Source organism: Pseudochaenichthys georgianus, chromosome 22 (assembly GCF_902827115.2).
Source record: "Pseudochaenichthys georgianus chromosome 22, fPseGeo1.2, whole genome shotgun sequence".
NCBI lineage: Eukaryota > Metazoa > Chordata > Actinopteri > Perciformes > Channichthyidae > Pseudochaenichthys > Pseudochaenichthys georgianus.
Genome location: NC_047524.1, coordinates 4,762,824 through 4,783,110, shown reverse-complemented (window position 1 = coordinate 4,783,110; position 20,287 = coordinate 4,762,824). Strand labels below are relative to the sequence as shown.

General features: G+C 42.4%; 1 protein-coding gene across 1 annotated transcript in view; it reads right to left on the bottom strand.

The window, feature by feature from the left end:
• Positions 1–1,694: 1,694 nt before the first annotated feature.
• The window catches only part of slc25a21 (solute carrier family 25 member 21), a 112,162-nt gene continuing 93,569 nt past the window's right edge, over positions 1,695–20,287 (bottom strand). Inside the window, exons 4-11 of the mRNA XM_034111899.1 lie at positions 17,453–17,536; positions 10,029–10,095; positions 8,906–8,965; positions 6,807–6,914; positions 6,546–6,710; positions 4,754–4,935; positions 3,678–3,730; positions 1,695–3,138 (exon numbers count right to left, since the gene is read on the bottom strand). Of these exons, the coding sequence (XP_033967790.1) occupies positions 3,077–3,138; positions 3,678–3,730; positions 4,754–4,935; positions 6,546–6,710; positions 6,807–6,914; positions 8,906–8,965; positions 10,029–10,095; positions 17,453–17,536 (781 nt within the window). The 3' untranslated portion in view covers positions 1,695–3,076. The remainder of the gene's footprint in view (positions 3,139–3,677; positions 3,731–4,753; positions 4,936–6,545; positions 6,711–6,806; positions 6,915–8,905; positions 8,966–10,028; positions 10,096–17,452; positions 17,537–20,287) is intronic.

The following is a 20,287-nucleotide window of genomic DNA, read 5'->3' as shown; positions in this document are numbered from 1 at the left end:
ACCGTAAGTGAACCACATCACAGGGACGTGATGATCGTGCACTCGCTGTAGCAGCCACCCATTCCCCATGCACCATCCATCATGTACAGTACATGATGGTTAACTCTCGGAGTGGCATGAAAAAGTTGTTACATGCTCTTGTTTACCTCAGCCTACACACAACAAGGCTTTTCCTTTCAACTAAGCTACAAGCATTGAGCACAGTCTTGTTGGCCTCCTCTGAGTCATGCAACGAAATTAAAATATGGTTGTTTTAATTGACACCAGTGTTGAAAAAAATAGGAACAGTGTGTTTTGTAGACGGGAGGAAAAGCTTCTCGAAGGTCTAATAATACTTGCTCTTGTAGTCTAATGTTGGTCAGCTTTAATGGAGGCTAGGGTCTAAAAGGCGTGGTTTTAAAAATAGATGCAGACACGTGTTTATAATTAATGATGTTGAGTCTGACTTCAGTGTCATATGGTTATCTTTACTTCTCCACATGCAATCAGACACAAGACAGCCATTTGCAGAGTAACACAGAGCAGAGAGCAGGGTGAGAGTGTGTTTCTGCTCCGTGGACATTTCTAAAAGAAGCTGACAACAGCCAGAATGTTTTCTTAATGGCTTAAAACAGCAACGCTGAGCACACAGGTGAGTAAAACCTCTTAAACAGAAAGGACTGGGCTGGGAAATCACAACATGTCTGGAGCAGAGTCTTTGGTATGCACGCACTAAGTCCCATGTCCAATCACTCTGACATGAATCACTGCTTTTCACATGTTATCCCGGACATTTGAATGTATATTAATCATTAACCACAGCGGGAAAGACAGGTACGGCCATGTTTAAATTGCAGGCTCGTCAAGGTAGAGCCACTCAATTGAAATGTAACCGGCGGAGACGAGGAACACGCATGGAAAGGGTGTAAAGAAAAGGAGGAGACGGGGGACTTTGCTGCTGGAGATTTATGACGGGCGCGGTGTGTGCAGGGAATTCAGGTGAGGGGTGGCTCTGTTGCTAAGCTACCTGGTCATACACGCGGCAAGCTGTCAGGTCAGAACCACACATACACATCCAGCCCTCCTTTACCCGAAAGGACACGTTAAGCGCTTTCAATTCAATCAGTCTGCAAGCCGCAGTTGTTAGTCTATCACCACGTGCGCCTGGGCAGAGAACTGGGAGCCGCTGCATATTGGCAGGGAGAGACTCCCACATTAATGTTGACTGTCAAATGCCAACGTGGCTCAGTGTAAGCCGCTACCAGATGAGGTTAAGATGAGCCTACCCTGAAGGCTGTGCAGCAGGTGTGTGTGTGTGTGTGTTTTTGTTCGTGCATATTTGTGTAAGAGATAGACTGGCAAAGTGAGAGAATGTGTGCGGTAACCCCCGGCCCCCCGCCCCCCATTCCTGCAGTTACATTTGCATTTCTTGAGCTTGTTGTTTTAGCTTGCACTAAAGCTACGCTCAGGCAGCGACTCCGGCTGACACTCGGTCGGTTAATACAACTTCAGGGGCTGACAGCTTCTCAAACGACTGAGTGCTGTGATGGAGAGGAGAAGAAGAGGAGGAGGAGGAGGAGGAGGAGGGGGAGGAGGAGGAGAAGTGGTAAAGTGATACGCTTATATCAATGCCAAGATGGAGCGCTCCCAGTGAGAGACAAACACGGAACAACATCAAACTGACAGGACGAAAAAGTACTAACACACAGACAGAGGAAGTTTAATTGTATTCTTTCTTTATTTTTAACCAAATCTTTCAAGTCACTTTTTCACAAATGCTAACATTCCACATCGGGAGAAAAAGTGAACACAATTTCTTACTAATAATAGTTTTCATACTAATCTAATTTAAGAAATGAAAATAAAAGATCAGTCATGCAACAATGAATTCATTAAAAAGGTTCTGCCTCTATAATAGAAATGTATAAGAAAGTATTCCTACATGTCAGGCTCAGTAATATCGGCGCGAACACAGTATATATTTGGAATATACATTGTTGTATATGGAGATGTTAACACGAAAAGTGTGTGTTGTACAGGAACATCTTGAAGTGAGACTCGTGTGAACTCGGTAAGTCTTTGTTTCTTCATATAATTCATAAAACATGTGCGTCTATAAAATGAAGGTGGATACTATATTTCGTAAATCCTTTGTAAATTGCCTTCACTTAATTCTTCATGTTGTATTTCATTTGAAACTTAAAATTAGACCCACTGAAAGCCAGTTTTCGATAATAAGCGATGTAACTTTAACTTCGTTGTTTGACTGAATAAGCTACTACACCAAAACAAACATGAGGTGTAGCTCTGAACAGACAGACATGAAGCTCAACATACATGTGACATATCAATAACCGTTCTAAATCTGTATTGCATTTCAACTACGGCTGCAGGATTTGGGGAAATCTAATTGCGATATTTGTTTTTAAGCGACCCAACGGAAGTGTATCGTAAAATGCGGCCATATCTCCGGCTTGGAAGGTTGCATCAACGTGCTCCCATCTCTAGCTCCCCCCTTTGGAAAAGTCTTTCAAAAGCACTTGGCAGGTGATTGGATCAATGTGTCTATCACCTGCTATCATGGGCCACTTCTGATTGGTTAACAATGACTGGTACATGTGGAGCACAGCACTTCTGATTGGTGTGACTGACACACAAGAAGAAGAAAGAATCGCTGGCTTTGCGCATTGATAATTGCATCATTTAAAATCGGGATTTCGATTTAAAATCGTTCAGCCCTAATTTAAAGTATTGTATTATTGTAGGACCCCATGACTTATAGTAGAAAGTTGATTGAGAAAATACGTGTTCAGGTCCTTTAAAACTCACTGTTAAATCCTCTTGAAATGTCAATATTGGTATTGCAGCTGTTTTTACTTCCTGAGAAGGCAACTTCGATGATGATTACGTTTTACTCAGAAAGCTTCATTTTAAAATGTATTGTTGCTGAGTTGGTATTATTCTGCAAAATTGTGTATTCAATGTAGAAAAAACAAACAAACAAAAAAACTAATCTGCTCTGACGTTAGAGTCATTTAAGAATAAGGTAAAATCCATAAGGCACTCGCTTTGGTTCCTTTCTGTGTGTTTTGGTTTGTTACCAGTTCTTCTGTAGCCATCCAGACACATATTCATAGACCAGCAGCATCACTGCTCCACCTGTGACCCGACGGGAGAGAAACCGCAGTGAGTCAACACCTATTTCCTGCTCGTGGATAAACAGCGAGAGCGACACAACCAATAGAAACCGAGTTTTAGTGTCACGTGTGGACTTTCTGGGAAACACAAAGGAATATTACAGACACAAAATAAAAAGATGGGTACATTTTAAAATACAGGTTGGGTAGGCAGTGGTTCTAACTCGCAATGTTGCCTTTCAATTGTATAAATATAAAAAAAACTTACACAAAACATCGATTTGACATTTTTGTGATTTGAGTAAATATAGATAGAACAAAGAGAGGGAAATAGTGCACTCAGTCATTCAAAGTGTATTTTAACAGTAACATGACTTGGGGGACTTCTGTCTATATCAATAAACTGAGATTTTGAAAAACCTCCATACATTTCAGTCTACCAATCTAAAAAGGATTCAAACTAAAACTGGAAGGTCGTTGAACTCTTTTCGTCTGCTGTAAAAGACAACTTGTGAGTATAAAGAAATCTTTATGTTAGTATATAAAGCTTTTTATTGTTACCTGGTCCAAGCCTCATTATCTTGGGCACCAACCCCTTGTAAAGCGCCAGGTACCTGTAGGAAAAAGAGGATTTTAATAATGTGCAAACACAAAACACCACAGTTAAATCCAAACATGTACATTCCGTCACGAGAACACTTCTCTATGCATACGGTCCGTGAGTGTAGGCTGAGAGTGGGGGTGAGCTCTTTCCTGTCGGTCTGTCTCTCACCCCGTCAGGTACATATTTGGGGTCTAACGGCCAGCAGTGGCGAGTACCTGCCCCTTAATGCATTCAAGGTGATCAGTGGCTGGCTGCCTCCGCCTCGTGCTCCCTGTCCCGCTCCCTGCCCCCGCCACTGATGGCGTTAATAAGGCTCGACCCACTTCCTCCCTGGCCCTCTGTCTGATTAGATTGACCCGTGGAGCGCCGCGCGGCTCGTTAGGGTCTGCTTAACGACGTCTCCCATAGGGACCACTAATTAGCTGGGACTGTGTTGTGTTAGAGCAGGGGACTGGATGTGGCGGAGGGGGCACCCTCGACGCACCCCTGCGACGACAGCGTTTCAGTGCCGTTCCTGCAGCAGCCCCCGAGGCTCCTGCGTCCACTAACTACAAACATCTCGCTGGCCCTTGTCTCGTGGAGCTGCGTGGGGGAAAGTGGAGAGCCTGGGGCTATTGCTAACATAACATACATCTTTTTCTTGAAGCTTCCATTTAGAGCTGCCATTCTCTGAGGCTCGAAAATATGTTAACGTTTACTGTACTTCTGACGGACTGCAGAGATGTGTGATCACACACGTGGGGAATACAGCCCGCAATGTAATGTCACCCTTTGGTTTCCTCGGATCACAGCTTTGCATCAAGCCGTTCATGCACTTCCACTGTAGCAGGAAACTCACACGGCAGCAAGCGCGCTAACTTGTAGCTGCAGCTGCTACATTTGTCTTTTTTGACAGCCACTTTGGCAGATAACCAACTATTCATTGCTAACAAGGCAAACGGAGTGCCTCATTAATTCTTGGATGCATCTGTGACCATTTTCTTTCCATTTTTAATATACTGATGATAAATTATTTATCCCTGCTTTCACTTACCCCTCCTCCCGGTACACCAGAGCCATGGTCTGGAAGCAGGTGCGGTACTTGATCTCTCCGGGCACGGGCTGGGGGCCTTGGATGCGACTCTTGGCGACGTCGAAGGGAATGTTCACGCAGGAAGAGATGGTCCCAGACACCAGGCCGATGGCAAACTTCCTCATGAACTCCAGAGTCGGGTCCTGGCGAGGAAGAGATACATGATTCAAATAAAGTATTACGCTTCAACAAGCACATTTTAGAGAGGGCACCAGGTGTCAGGAATCATTGCAAAAGGCTTTAATAGTAAATAAAACTTAGAGCAAAAAAGAAAAGTAGTAACACAGAGTTGACAAAGTGAATCGTGAGGCATTATGTATATGTGAGGCATTATGTATATGTGAGCGAAAGTGGGGCAGAGAATGAGGGGGCTTGCGCATATGATTGCAAAGCTGGCATGAAAGCCCTGATCATTTTATGGTAGCGGGGGGCAGATTAGTGCTTCCTGGCTGTGGTGCAGTGTTCTGATTGGCTGAACAGAAGCACATGTTCTTTGGGGGAGCCAAGACCGAGGATTTATAAACAGGGTGCAAGCAGGCAGACTGGGGAGGCATATGGGGACAATTTGGGTAATTGGGCTGTGACTCGGCACAGGGGTATTACTGTACCAAAGAAGCCCAGACTCAGAGAGCTCTGACAGCTAATTGGCCGGGATATTTTTACAAATGACAGCAGCCTCTCTGGTCCGGGCCTTTCTCAAGCGGCTGGACACCCTGAGAGCCGAGGTAAATCAACAGCTAATCCCACTTCTTCAGTTTTTTTCAAGTGGGATGTGGGGAAGGGGGGTAACATACCCTGGGCCTAAGTACACCCATCAACCCACTTCCTAACAGCCTAAAGCAAACATCTCCTCACACATTCACTGGTGAATGATGGCAGTGTGCTATCTGCCACCTCTGTACTGTTAAAATGGAGGTGGAGAGATGCCTGAGCTCGGACAGTTTAATTTGAATATGGACATGTTTGAGTTGCAAGCCATCGATCATTTTGCGGACAAAGGGGGTTTGGAGAAATGCCACAATCAGCTCAGCCTCTTAACTGACGGAGCCCGCAGTATTTATCCTTTTCTGCCTCAACAATAGATGCTGTTAGCCTCTCACCAACAAGATCACCCCATCACCGTACATACCGATGGATCATTCCCAAACGAGTCTTAGAAGAGAGCTATTTGGGTCATCCAGCCACATAATTATCATTCAGACGATGACCACTTGCTTCTCTGCGTAACATGCGTCACTGGAAAAACGTTGAATATAGCAGCGCTTGGGCACCCACTGTAACTTTCTCTTGAAAGTGGTACCGTTGTCTGCTTCCAATTAGTTCATTGGAGTTAATCTAATGCTCCGGTTTGTACATGTGGAACTGGCGTATGGCAACGTTTCCATTAAACAAAATTAACTTTTGTTTGGGCCATCAGGCGCTGCCGGATGTGTAATCTGAGACTTTGAGGATGTTATGACGAGCAAACAGACGAGGTATTAGCGAGGCTGATCTTACAAGCTCTTCTCTGATTTCTGTTTCCTCCTCTCCATGGCAGTCAGGCTAACTAATCATCCTGTCAAACACTTGCATTCCCCCACAGGCGAGGTGGCTGGGACACGTGCATATCATGTAGCCTGAATTTAGGGGAAATTAAGTGTAGTCGAGGCTCCAAACACACGGTTTGGTTTGTCTGAAACTTAGGTTGCAATTGTTTCCCAAAACACAGCACTTGAGGCCGGGATGTGATCACAGATTTTGGTTGGAATATTACCGGGCTGGTGGGAATAGCATCCTTGACATTGAAGTAGAAGCCAAAGTAGATCATGTTGAAAACTCCATGGCGTCCCAGCGTCGATGTGAGCCCTTTATTCAGCCCCCTCCGTCCGAATCCGTCCGCATTAATTATGCGTCTTGCTTGAGCGAAGGAAGACGGTTGCTGAATTGGAGAGAGTGAATTAAAAAGAAGGATATTCACATGCTGACGAAAACCCCCATCTGTAGAAACACATCACAGAGTTGTATTTGTATCAACCTCTTTGAAGGCGTCTCTGTTGGCCTGGAGACTGACTTTCACCACTTCAAATGGATTGACGACAACTGCTTCAGTCAGGCCTGCGCCGAGCCCGGCTACAGAGAGCGCCTGGAGGGAAGACGGACATGATTTAGCATGAGAAGATAATATTTGGGTTGACACAGAGAAGAATTGAAAGTATGTAGACAAAGAGGAGTATTTTCAACGTGTCCGAGCTACGAGAGCTGAATCAGAGTTTCGCTTTCAGGAACTTGTTCCCGAGTCTTTTGTCTCGTTTAAAACGGACATTTGTTTCCGTCACGCCTTGTCATTGTTGCCGTTTGACAAATGAAAACACACAAGACACCTGTGTGCTTTAGAACTTGACAGAATGTGAGATGACAGACAGGAGGTATAGGAAGGTGAATGAAAAGGGAGAAAAAAGGAAAACAGGCTGTTAAAGATTCATCATTAGAAAGTCGGAAAAAATTCAATTCAAGTTCGGTGAAAAAAACATCTTACAATGACTTATTTTCTGTAATCACAGCACTTGAACGTGCCACCCAAAGAGGGAACAAGAATACTGGCTATTTATAAATGTACAACCCTGACTTGTAATTATATAATCATGGATGTTGCAAGACGGCATGTTGTTGCATGGGGCAGTATATGAGTGTGTGTGTGCGTGCTCACGGAGAAGCGTAATGGGAACATGTCAAGAACGTGTCTTTAGCTCATTACTCTTCCTGCCTCTTTGTCCCGCTGTCAGGGCCCCGGGACTCATCCTCTCAGACATGCCTCGCAATGTTTACACAGCCAGCCAGCCACTTTTTAATTCCTTATTTGAATTATTACTGTGCGTGTCCTCATTAATCAGAGTGAGGACATTCAGCTGTGCCCCGCTGAATAGACGAGAGAGAGGGAGCCAGTCGGGAGCAATGTGTAATTCCCTTGCACTAATGATGTGATTACAGCACTCGATACGCGGGGGTCTCTGGGGGAAATGGAGGCACTTGAGGCAGAGGACGACGAGGAGATAGAAGGAGGAGGTGGAGAGCGTGATGGATGGGACAGGTAAATATTTCTCCACCAATGGCTTTAAAAACAAGACGAGTTCCAGGTAAGCGATCGATCACACTGACACTTAGCTGCCACTTGACTAAGCTGTGTGTGGTGACCGCGCCCCGGTAACGTGGACCCGTCTACCGTGGAACTCTAACAGAAACCAGATTGGTGGAGATGGATGAAACCGCTTGTAGATGCATGGCCTGAGTTGTAACCATTCAGAGTTAACAATCTCCAAGCAAACATAGACTTGAGTCTGTTTAATTTGAGTTTTGTTTGCAATTACTTTGGCTTCACTCAAGCACACTGGATTTGAAATCAAACAATGACTCGACAAAGTCATTTCACATGTAAACACGGTTTTGGCTGCTCACATCTTTATTTTAATATGAATCCCTTTCAATTAAAAATTAAACCGAGATTTGTTAAAACACAAATTACTTGGATTGATTCTTACACCTTAATCCTGCTCAACATAAAATACCGTATATGGTTTTCTCCATATGGATAGTTATTGAAGTTGGTTCACGGATTGTTGTTTGTTATTTTTGTATACCTTAATTAAGTTATAAGTTCATTAAATGTGTTAGTTGCATCAACACTGCTTTCATTTGGGCTTAACAAAATGATGTCGCTTTATACGTCTTGACTTAATCCCCACTCGACATGTTTACATTCTGTCCCGTCTAATGTGAGACGACCTTCTGTTTGGTCAGTAAAGCTGCCATGATTCAAATTGTATATATAAAAACTATTTATAAATCTAAGCTATTATTATTATTAATATGCAGGGTTAAGGGTCAACAGGTGAATAGCCTCATAAAAGAAAGAAAGAAAGAAAGAAAGGCAAGTGCAGTAAATTCTCTAGGTTTACATGAATCTGCAATAACGGGTGATTGGTGATATTGTTCTTGGCATTAGTCTCTGTTTAACTAGCCTTTGGCAGATGAGCCGATATGTTGATTTCCGACACAGGGTGTAACGCACTTCCTGGTCTTGTGCGTGTTTATTTTTCAGGCGAGTGTGTTCAGGTGGTTCTGTGTGTAAAGACTCACCACACCGGCAGACAAAGGGGTCAAACTCAGCGCCTTCTTGTATTGCTCAAAAGTGAAAAACTGCAGGGGGAATATCAGAACAGATTACTTGTCAGAAAGTCACAGAGCATGTTTTAAATGTACACCTCGACACAACCACATATGCACACTATTAGAAGCAGCTACCTTAAAAGACCCTTCGGAACAAAGGGCAATTTAGGTGAGCCCTGGATTAACCAAACTAGCACATTAAAATGATACAGTAGTGTAAACCTTGGATTACATTCTCAGTGGGAAGAAACACTTCTGAGAAGGAAACACATAAAGCTCATTTGTTTATCTGATCAAAGGGCAAAGCGCCAGAAGAGGCGTTTTAATCGGAGCTTTAATTTGCTGCGCTTTGTTCGCTGTGTGAGCGATTACCCCATTTTCTCAGTGTGTGTGCTTATGTTTAAAGTTCACACATACCCGTGTCCAGTATCTCATTACAGAGCAGCTCCATGCCAGGCTTCAGGCTCCCTTTTATCCCCCTACCTCACCCCAATTACATGTTGTCAGTCTTCCTACAAACTAGGGCTGCTCAATTTAGTCACAATCACGATTATGGCTTGCAACGATTACGAAAACAACGTAATCGAAATAAAACGATTATTTTTTTATTATTACTGTTTTATTTTTTTCAAATAATCTTTTTTTTATTGGTTTTTCAGTTGAATTATAATTAAAGTTCAGGGTAATCAACTGTTAAAAACATACTGTTAAAAAAAAAAATTCTCCAATAAATTGACGTTTTCAAAGTAAATGGATAATCGTTTTTAATAATCGTGATATCAATTATTGACCCAAATAATCGAGATTATGATTTTTGCCACAATCGAGCAGCCCTACTACACACACATATCAATAGATGGAGGCTCAAGTGGAAGGCTTGCTCTAACTGCTTGTAAGTCAATATTTAGTAGGAATAGTACAAATAGGAGTGGCTGAGGAGGCGGACATGTCATTTTGTTTAATCAGCGTGTGTGTACCATGTTAAAGCAACTGTGGTCAGACTGTTTTTATTCGGTAGTTCACACACAACTGGAGCGTTGCACCTGAAGTTGTGTGGTTTTCTATGAATCAACATGCGCGTCTTTCATTTCACCTTGACTGCTCTCTTTGGTGTCTCCGCGACAATCGGAGGAAGGATCCCTTTGTAGAAACCGGAGATTCTGTAACAAGAGTAGACACATTTTTAAGTGTTATTATCATCATTCAATTATTATTATTGGATGCCGTTTCAATTTCCACCTTGCATTTTAATCAAAGAAGATGCTGTCGAGAACTGAACAAATTATTGATTCATATTTTAAGTATTTTCTAAGAAATATGCCATAAAACCAATTTCTAATTTGTGAAGATTTATGCTTTCCTTACTATATGTAACGATAAACTGAGTATCTCTTCTTGTTGTACTGTTGGTTGCACGCAGAACTCAATACGTTGTGATTGTGTGTGAAGTAGCAGGACAGAGGCCTTACAGAACCATACACGTTGTTTTACATTTTGTTATCCCATTAACTACAAATGTATATTATCCTTTACATTACAGCTGAACATTTTGGAGAAAAAACCCATGCTAGTGTTAGTTATGTTTCAGAACTTTTGGAGCTTTCAGGTAATGTGCAGATTTTTCCAGTGAATCTACACAAACCTAATTCAAATGCAATGATAACATTGTAGCAGTGCATTAAAGGGTAGTTCACCCTAATGAATATAATTATCTATGTGGAGAGTTGTCTGTTTATTGGGCATCCTGTGTGCATGACATGATAAATCCTACCTTCTTATAATGTATATATGTATCACGTTCAAAACTATGTCCATTCTGAATATGGACTGCGGGACATATACCGAGCTCAGAAAATGGAAACGGAAAGTATATTGCTGCTGCTTGGCAACATAAGTACCAACACATATTTAAAACCACAAACCCTGGCATACAAGTTCCCCTGGAATCTGCAGGACATTATTTGAGGGTTTATTTCAGACCTTGATATACTCAATGTTTCAGAAGAGACTAGCCGTATAATTTTAGTCAATTTGATAGTTTGCCTATCCTCAATCATATGTCCTGCTAGGATTTAAAGCGTACTTGGCGGCAAGAAAAATAATAAAATGATACACTGAGTCATGCATATATAGATATATGCCTACAGTTTACACTGTATTTTGAAAGCAATCCATTTTGTGGAGTATATTTACAGAGCAAATGTCCAGTCTGGTTAGGTTGTTGGTTTGATTTATTTTTCAATTCCTTAGTTTGAAACACAGAAATGTGATTGGATATTTCTTAAATATACACACATGTCCTAATGGTGTTTCTCTAGAGTTAAACTACATAATTCATCTACAATTAATGAATCTAAAACCAAATATTTAAACCTATTTGTTCTATATCAAAGAGTATTTTATTTCGCTGTGTTAATCATTGGAAGAGTTATGGTTTCCCGTTCTCAAAAATGATGTATTTGATGAAAACGTGAAAGAAGATAGTGTGTTTTCTGTTTTGCAAAGAAGGCACAAAGCATGTTTCGTATACATTCAGAAGTGCATACATGTGCGTTTTCCCTGCTCTTCAATTTAGTGAAAACATGGGTTCAATAGTTCATAGCTTGTGAAGTTACAGGGCGAGGCAGATGATGTCAGACTAGTTGTCAATCAAATGATTTTATAAAGACAAATAGAATACAATAGATTCTTTTCAAATATCAGTAAACCTGTTTGATGAAAGCTTTTCCTAAACCCCCTCAAAACATATCTCTTCACACTCGCATATCCACCCTGATCGTTATCCATCACACATCCTGTTTTATTTATTTATTTGATATGTTATATACTGCATTGTCTTGTTTATGTTTCTTATGCTGGTGTTAGGTATTGTGTATCTTGTTTTTATGTGTTTGTACGGCGACCTTGAGAGCCCTGAAAGGCGCCTATATAAAATAAATGAATTATTATTAGTATTATTATTATTATTATCATCTATCTATGACAGAAGTGGGATAAAAGCTGTTGTGCCTAATTAGTCATTAGATCAGCCCAGGCAACAGAGACTTCTCTCATTCCTAAATGTGGGATTGCCTCAAAGGGAAACAGGTCAAACTGGTCCAATCTTTTAACTTCTATACATGACTAACCAACCAACCAGTCGGAATATGTCATGAATATATTACACAATAGGGTATACCTGACCAAATGAACATGACACATTATAAAAGCATAATGTCACAGCCAGTGCTGTTTTGAAGCATGTTTAACAGTGAGTGCGAGAGCAAGGATTCTAACTACCACCTGCAAACCTGTTGCTTTGTCAGAAATAAAACGTTTGAAGTCAGAAGCGGTCAGACGTAAAGACCTAAAAAAAGTATCCGTGTGCCAAAGCCATAGCTTATTAATATGTGCCATAGAGCTCAATTGTTGTTCAAAAACGATTAAAACGCGCAAATGAGCCACTTGGTTATATGTACCTTAATTTCGATGAACTTTGACACTTTAGTTTAGTTAATGTTAATGTTAAATGTTAAAGTTAATGTTTAGTTATTTATTATTTATTTTAGATTTTATTGATCTGTGTGAATCTTTGCTGTACTGTTTTTTTTCACGCTTACCCTGTTGCTGCTTGGTACAACTGAATTTCCCCTCGGGGATTAATAAAGGTTCATCTTATCTTATCTTATCTTATCTTAATGTTAAGTTATTAAAAATAGAGCAGCAAATGTGTCTAATCCGCAGCTGAAATGATTCCACAACAAAGACTCCTGTTTAAACTTTGATTGCTAAAAATCATTGAGGAATTAGTTAAGCTTTGTTCTGTAGTATAGACTTTCTGAATAGCTGATAAAAGATGCCTGACCTAACTAGGAATGGGACAGACTATGAGGGAAGTCGTGAAGTATTGAGAGATTGGCAAAAAAGAGGTATTGACATGAACAAAAATAAAGAATATCACCAGCCTTACATTTTTAGTCATCAAAACAAATAATAAAAGTTAAAAAAAGGATGGAAAAAAACACACATGTAACTTTCCACATGGCTTCTGGCCAGATGCAGGATCGAGAGCGAAAGTAAAAGAGTTAATATTGATAGTGAACACAGCTCTGTGGACAAAGAGGACAACATGGCGTGAACGACTGTATCTTGTGAACAAGCGCCACCAGCTCTGTTGTGCCAACACAGATGATCTTGGTTGATTTGGCCCAAGTGTAAATATTTGTGCTGCCGGCTCAAATTTCAACCGAATCTACCCAGAGGAGAAGCACTGGTCTTTACACAGTGCACAGAATCCACAGCAGCACGTCAAATTATCAAAACACTTGTGATCGGGTGACAGAGCCAACCTCTTTCATCAACGCCTGAAAGTGCTACCGGCTCTTGGTAATAAAGCCATCATCGTAATACTGGAGCAGGGAATTATGGACGGGCAAGACACTTCACCGGGCAAGACACTTCACCCCAAAGTCGCTTTGGATAAAAGCGTCTAACAAAATGACATGTAATGTAATGGACAGGGAGAATCGCGCCTCGAGGCCAAAATGGAAACCTCGTATTGCATCAGTAAACGAGTTATTTCAGTCGGACGGAAGACCCTTCCCTCTGCTCTCTTTTTCTATGCAAATGGTGGCCACAGATTTCCCGGGTGCGGTCAGAATGGGGAACCGCCAGGTGATGAAGGAGGAGTGAAATTTGTTACAGAACAAATATGGCCTTTAGTGAGTGCCCATCATTTGAATCCTAATTTGATTTCCAATGTAAAATACACACTAAGTCCCCTTTTGGCTTTCCTAAACAAATGGCCTCCTGACACAGAGCGAGGGCAGTGTGTGTGTGTGTGTGTGTGTGTGTGTGTGTGTGTGTGTGTGTGTGTGTGTGTGTGTGTGTGTGTGTGTGTGTGTGTGTGTGTGTGTGTGTGTGTGTGTGTGTGTGTGTGTGTACACACTTGTCTTTCATTTTCATAAACCTTTCCTTTTTTAACAGCCTGCATCCATCTGGAGAGGTGTGTAGCAGGAGTACACAGACACGACGGATTCAATTAACTGGCCAGAAGAGGCGTTTAAATGGGTAAACACATAAAGCGACATCATTCCCATCAGTAGACTTCTTCATGTTCACACCATTGTTGTTGGGAAATATGAGCTGCCCTGGGGAATGTTTTAACATGTCAACAACCGGCATGCTTCATCTGCACATATCTTCACTTTCCCAGCGTCTAGTGTAACCTTGACGTTGTCACATACATGGGACAATGAAGTACAATTAGCAGCAGCCATTTTCACCAGGTAAAAGCACAAAGGACACATGTCACTATTCAATGCATTTTTGAAACATAAAATGAATACCATGGAGGTTAAAATAAGCATTAATCCTCATCTAATATGAGCTCAGAAAAGTACGAAATATATTTAATTAAGTTTGCTATATGGATACGGGAATTGGAGATGTATGATTTGAAGGCGCTTCTTTACTGCTATTAGGAATGAGAGATATCATCAGAATACTGTATGCTAATATCTCTCAATATTGTAATTTATTCCAATATAACAATTTTCTGATCATTAAAAAAACACCATGAGTGATCCTATTTTGTATGCCTAGACTACTGCAACTCCCTCCTGGCTGGTCTACCTGCATGTGCCATCCGACCTCTGCAGCTCATCCAGAATGCAGCGGCTCGTCTGGTCTTCAACCTTCCAAAATTTTCCCACACCACGCCGCTCCTCCGCTCCCTCCACTGGCTTCCGGTAACTGCTAGAATCCACTTCAAGACACTGGTACTTGCGTACCATGCTGCGAATGGATCTGGCCCTTCCTACATCCAGGACATGGTTAAACCGTACACCCCAGCACGTGCACTACGCTCTGCATCAACCAAACGACTCGCTGCACCCTCGCTGCGAGGGGGACCCAAGTTCCCATCAGCAAAAACACGTGGGTTTGCTATCCTGGCTCCAAAATGGTGGAATGAGCTCCCCATTGAAATCAGGACCGCAGAAAGCTTACACACCTTCCGGCGCAGACTGAAAACTCATCTCTTTCGACTCCACTTCGAGCGATAGAATGACTAACAAAGAACTGCTAACAGAGCACTTATATACTAATAAAGGACTGGCTTATCTATAGCCAGTTGAGCAGCACTTGAAACGATTGGCTCTTTGAAACCTGATGTTCTTTATGATTCTGTTTTCCTCAAGGTTGTGTCTTCCTGGTCGAATGTACTTATTGTAAGTCGCTTTGGATAAAAGCGTCAGCTAAATGCAATGTAATGTAATGTAATGTAATGTATGCGCCTATGAATGAAGAAACTTGAGAAGAGTATTTTCTCATTATACTAATAATTTAGTGCAAAATGAAAATACAAGAAATTGGAGAAACAAATACATTTAAAAAGGGCCAAGCCGTGTCACTTTAGATAAACGAGACATCAACTATAATGTGATAAATAACAGCTGATAGCATTTCACAGGACAGGTGGCAGACATTAAGAGTCATAATAATTCACATATCTTGATCTGACTACATCAAATATAACTGAACGCTGGGCCACGTGCTCTGCTGTAATGCATGGACCCTTTAAATATTCCTGTGGCCGTGCTTAGGGTCCAGACCCAGTCTCTGGATACCACACTGGTGAATAATGCTGGAGAAAGGGTCTTTTTGTTTCCCTCCAGACGGAAACAATTAACACATGCTTATGCCGCTGCACCCACATGCAAAAAAAGAAGCGTGGCCTGTAAGACGATACACCGACCAATTGGTGAGCATAGTTCACGCTGTCACACACCTATGAGCACAGCTACAGGATGTCATGCTATATTTCACAGATTTAATAATAATAACTTAACTGAAATGATCCAAACTATTATAAAGGTTGCTTAATAACAAGTTTAAACAATCCAATACAAAAGTGAAATCCTCAGTGTTGTGTCAAACATGGTGTCACATGCACATTTCCATGCCTTTCCTCCAGCGTAATCACAGCGCTCGAGCAGAGAGCTCAGGTTTCCTTCCTCATCGCCTCAGAGAGAGAGTGAGGCCTGGAATTAGCCCAGTCGTGCCACGAGCTGACGGGAAGTGTTTATTTTTAATAATAATTCTACAACAGTGGGGTTTAATACTATTTATATAAACTATAACTAAGTGCTTTTTCCTGGAGGAAATCCACAATGGGCTACTGGGGAGTGATTACGGCTTCAGCAAAAATATACTTTCCGTGATAATTGTTCGACAAGAAAGTGGATCTTCTGTCTGTTGAGTCTCTGGCACATCGCTTTGTTAGGTGGGACCTCCGTCAAATAACTGTCATATTTGATGCTGTGTTATCTGACAAAAAATTGTTATTGTTAGAGAATGTACTGGAAATAACTCCCATATGACACGCCCAAAAAGCATGCTAGCACAAGGGCATTACATGTTACACTGTGAGACAGTGTGTGTGTGTGTGTGTGTGTGTGTGTGTGTGTGTGTGTGTGTGTGTGTGTGTGTGTGTGTGTGTGTGTGTGTGTGTGTGTGTGTGTGTGTGTGTGTGTGTGTGTGTGTGTGTGTGTGCGTGTGTGTGTGGGTGTGGGGGGGGGGCACAGCTCCTGTAGCAGGATAGCTGTGTCTGTTGAACTACCGCCAATGAAGGTTTTCCAATTGTCACTAGGCAGCCTCTCACCGTGCACTCACACACACCTCGCAGCAGATCAACTTTATATCCGCTGTAAAGCTGTCAACTCGCCGTAAACAGAGCGAGTGGCAAACACTTTCTCCTTCACCTGCATTGTCTCACAGTCCTGTCACCGGAGCAGGAGCAGGAGGAGGGAGCATGGCGGGATAACTGTCTTTAGTTAGCTGGAAACATTTGTACGGTTTTAAGCCAACAACAGCTGCTCTCTTCTCCGTGGTGAGACAAAAGGAGTGACGAGATGCGTTCATTGCTGCATGACGTTGACGTGGGCCGTTGACAGACAAAACGGCTCTTCTAAAAACCAAACCTGTAACACGTTCAGCTGTGATGCCAGTAGAACATCTACATGCCAAGTTCCCTGTCGTGGCATTTGAATAAAAGCATCTATCACAATATTTCACTACACATGTATTTCCGACCTAGAGCTTTTCCTCAGCAGATTATTTTGATGACACAAAGGATTATTCTATTTTATGTCGAAGCTACATTATCAACAAAGACAGGTTACACAGATGTATTAGTCCATTTATAAAAGGCCTATGCACATTTCTACATGATTGTTTGTGGTTTTGGACAAAGCTACATTCACAGCTTGACCACTTAAAGTCCTTTTTTTACAGTTTCACTAATTGTATTAAACAAATTAGGCATGTGGATGAATTTGAATGAATTGCTGTTACTATAGTATTTCAAATTGAAATATAAGATCAAACAAAGGGCACCTTAATCTAAGCCATCCGAGTGAAGACTGAGAAATGACTGCTTTTCCACTCATCTAAATGAATGTCTGACATCATCGCCGGTGCTCTAACGAAACATTATTTTGTTTGGAAGTTTGAAATAACTGATTTTCAAGAACTTACCCCTCGTTGCGGAAGATGGTCCGGAAGCAATCAGACAAATTCTTGTAGCTGTTTGGGTCGCTGTTTCCCCTTTGGATCTGGAACCTGCAATGATAACGTTCTCATTAACAGGGTACATGCAGGAATCCTGAAGTCTGTGTAAAACCTTTTAAGACCTTTTTCAAGACCCTTTCCAAACATTTTAAGACCTCATCGCCACTTGGAGTTCTAACCGGTTACCTTGGCGACACACTTCACCTCACATTGACTATATACAGTATTGATTGTCTTTCCTCTTTATCTTCCAACCATTTGGACGCAGACTTGCATTTCCCCATAACGATGCTGCTTAACAACCGGCGTAAACGGGCCTTCGCGCTATCAAGCAGTGAGCGTGCGACGTCCTGTTCAGATGACGTCAAACCCAACGGGATGCCATCAATAAACTACACAGAATCACTACACACCTACGCAATGACTACATTCAGGCAGACTGTAGAACACAACCTCTTTGGACAATTTATATACTTATTGAAAACAAGCTACAACATTTAATACCTTGGAAAATGCTGTTTAATACTTTTTAATAGCCTTCATTTTCGTTAAATTGATTTATCAATTTGTAATACTTTTTAAGACTCCGCGGACCCCCTGATTAAAGCGTCCACACTGTAAATATTACAGCAGCTAGTAACTTTGTTCTCAATCTTTAAATGTCATTATCCTCCTTGTGAGTGTAGTTTACATTGTGACACCCGTGTGTGAAATACACTCAATCTGATCTCATCATAAACGAGCTAATTTCCCTCCCTATTTCCCCCACCTCTCCCTTTCCTCCCTGTTTTGCTCAGATGAGAGGCTCCTGCCACCAGGTCCCGCCAGCGCAGGGGAGAACTCAAACATTTATTTAACCCAACCGATCCAATTAGTCACCCAACTCCCAACGACCAGGCCTTTTGCAGCAAGCTTTTCAGCCACTTACATGCTAGTAAGCCAATTGTAACAGCTCTTCAGTTACGTGTAAATGTTGAATATGATGAGGCCAGTCGAAGGACTTTTTGTTGTATAGCAAACACGCTGGTGCCCTTCTAATAAAGGCTGGTGAGATGTGTGTACATCTTTCACACGAGAGACCAGTTGGGGTTGAAAGAATGAGTATAAAATGCTACCTGTTGGAGATAAAGGGTTTCAGGTATTGAGACGATAAGAAGAGGTCTCATTATGTGCTGCCACATGGCCAAGACAACACTCCAACGAATCATGTTCTGATCAGATCACAGAGAGCCACATATTGGAGCAGTTAAAAAAACACAATAAACTAAAGAATAGTTCAAAAGATGATACAATTACTTGATACTTTTGAATAATTTCCCTGTGAAAGAAAAGGGCTCAGAGGGTAGAAACAGAAGAGAGAAAGAGGTAACGGGACAAGAGAAAGATTCCCTCCTCATATGGCTTCAACTGCAAGGTCATTAGGTCAGCAGTAAGTCGTCCATGCGGGTGCCTGATGGGGCCATAAAGGGCCCCCAGGTTCCAGTGGAGGGGGAGTTTAGTGGGTTGAGCGGCCTTTCATATCGCTAACAGATTAACATCTTAGAGGGGTGTCCCTCAAATCCTATTTGGTGGATTCCCAAATAGCTTGTAACCCGTTCCTAAAAACCAGTTAAAACAGCATAATAAATAGATGTCTGACACCATATTAAAGAGAAGAAGAAAAAGAAGGACTTGAGGTATGAGGGGATGGTGGTATAAGGGTTACGGAGGGGGGGGCAAAGACCTGGAAGATTTAAGACTACTGGGGCTTGTAAACATATTCAAATCAGGCTTAATGAAAGGCATATGATGCTGGGGTCAAGGATGGAAGGGACCCTGTCCACAGCCTTTCCCTGTCTCCTGTGCTCTGCCTGCTCGACCCGGACCAGTCCTGAGAGAGTGGAGTTGGCAGGGCCGTGGTCCAGTTCCAACCCCCTGACTCCCCTCTGTGACCCGGGGTCACCTCATTTCCTCATGGCCCTCTGCTACCCTGCCATAAAAGCCAGGGACCAAACAGCAAGGCCAGGGGAGAGGGAGATAATAGGGAGGACCAGAAGAACTAGTGGCAGCAGGGGTACTGACAGGCCCCTGGCTAGGAAGCTGCTGTCCACAGCAACCAACAGTGGAAAAACAAGACTCAAGAATTCAGTCAGTCCTGGTTGAATCTTCTGACTTAGAGGATTTGCGCTCTAGTTTCTGTTAACAAGGCCTCTGTGAGTAAGAAGATATACTGGTTGGCTGAAAAAGAGCACAAAGTAGAGTCACTCGGCCTTGGAGTCAGCCAATGCGAATCGTAAACTCAGCAGACAGAAGATGCAAAGAAAATCCCGGGGCTTCTGTAAAACACATCGCTGGGAGCATCTCCTTCAATCGTCAGCGAAAACTAGTGGCAATACAGTATACTCAAGAGGTGATGAGATCTGTGAGTTCATCAAGAGTTCCCTTTCCTTTCCTACTCTCCTTGTGGTTGTGCTTTATAGGCCCGGAGCTGCACAGGTGAGGGTGAAGGCGAGGGCAGGTTGGTGCTTCTGTGAACTCGAGAAGCACTCTGGGGGAAATAATCCAGAAGACCTCGCCCACCTGACCTCGACTGCCTATAAAAGTACGAATCCTAGGCCTCCACAAAGAAGTCAAAAAGGTAAATGAGGGCGGAGTAGGACGCCTGAGCCCCATTCTTTGTATTTTTATGGACAGAAGCGCGGCGTTAGTGGGTCTTACAAAGCCGTGTCCGCTCCCAGACCCCGTGGTAATGGGCTCGATCCGGGCACCAACAAGACGGGCTGTCACCTCACAGAGGACGAGATGTTGAGGTGAGGCTCATTA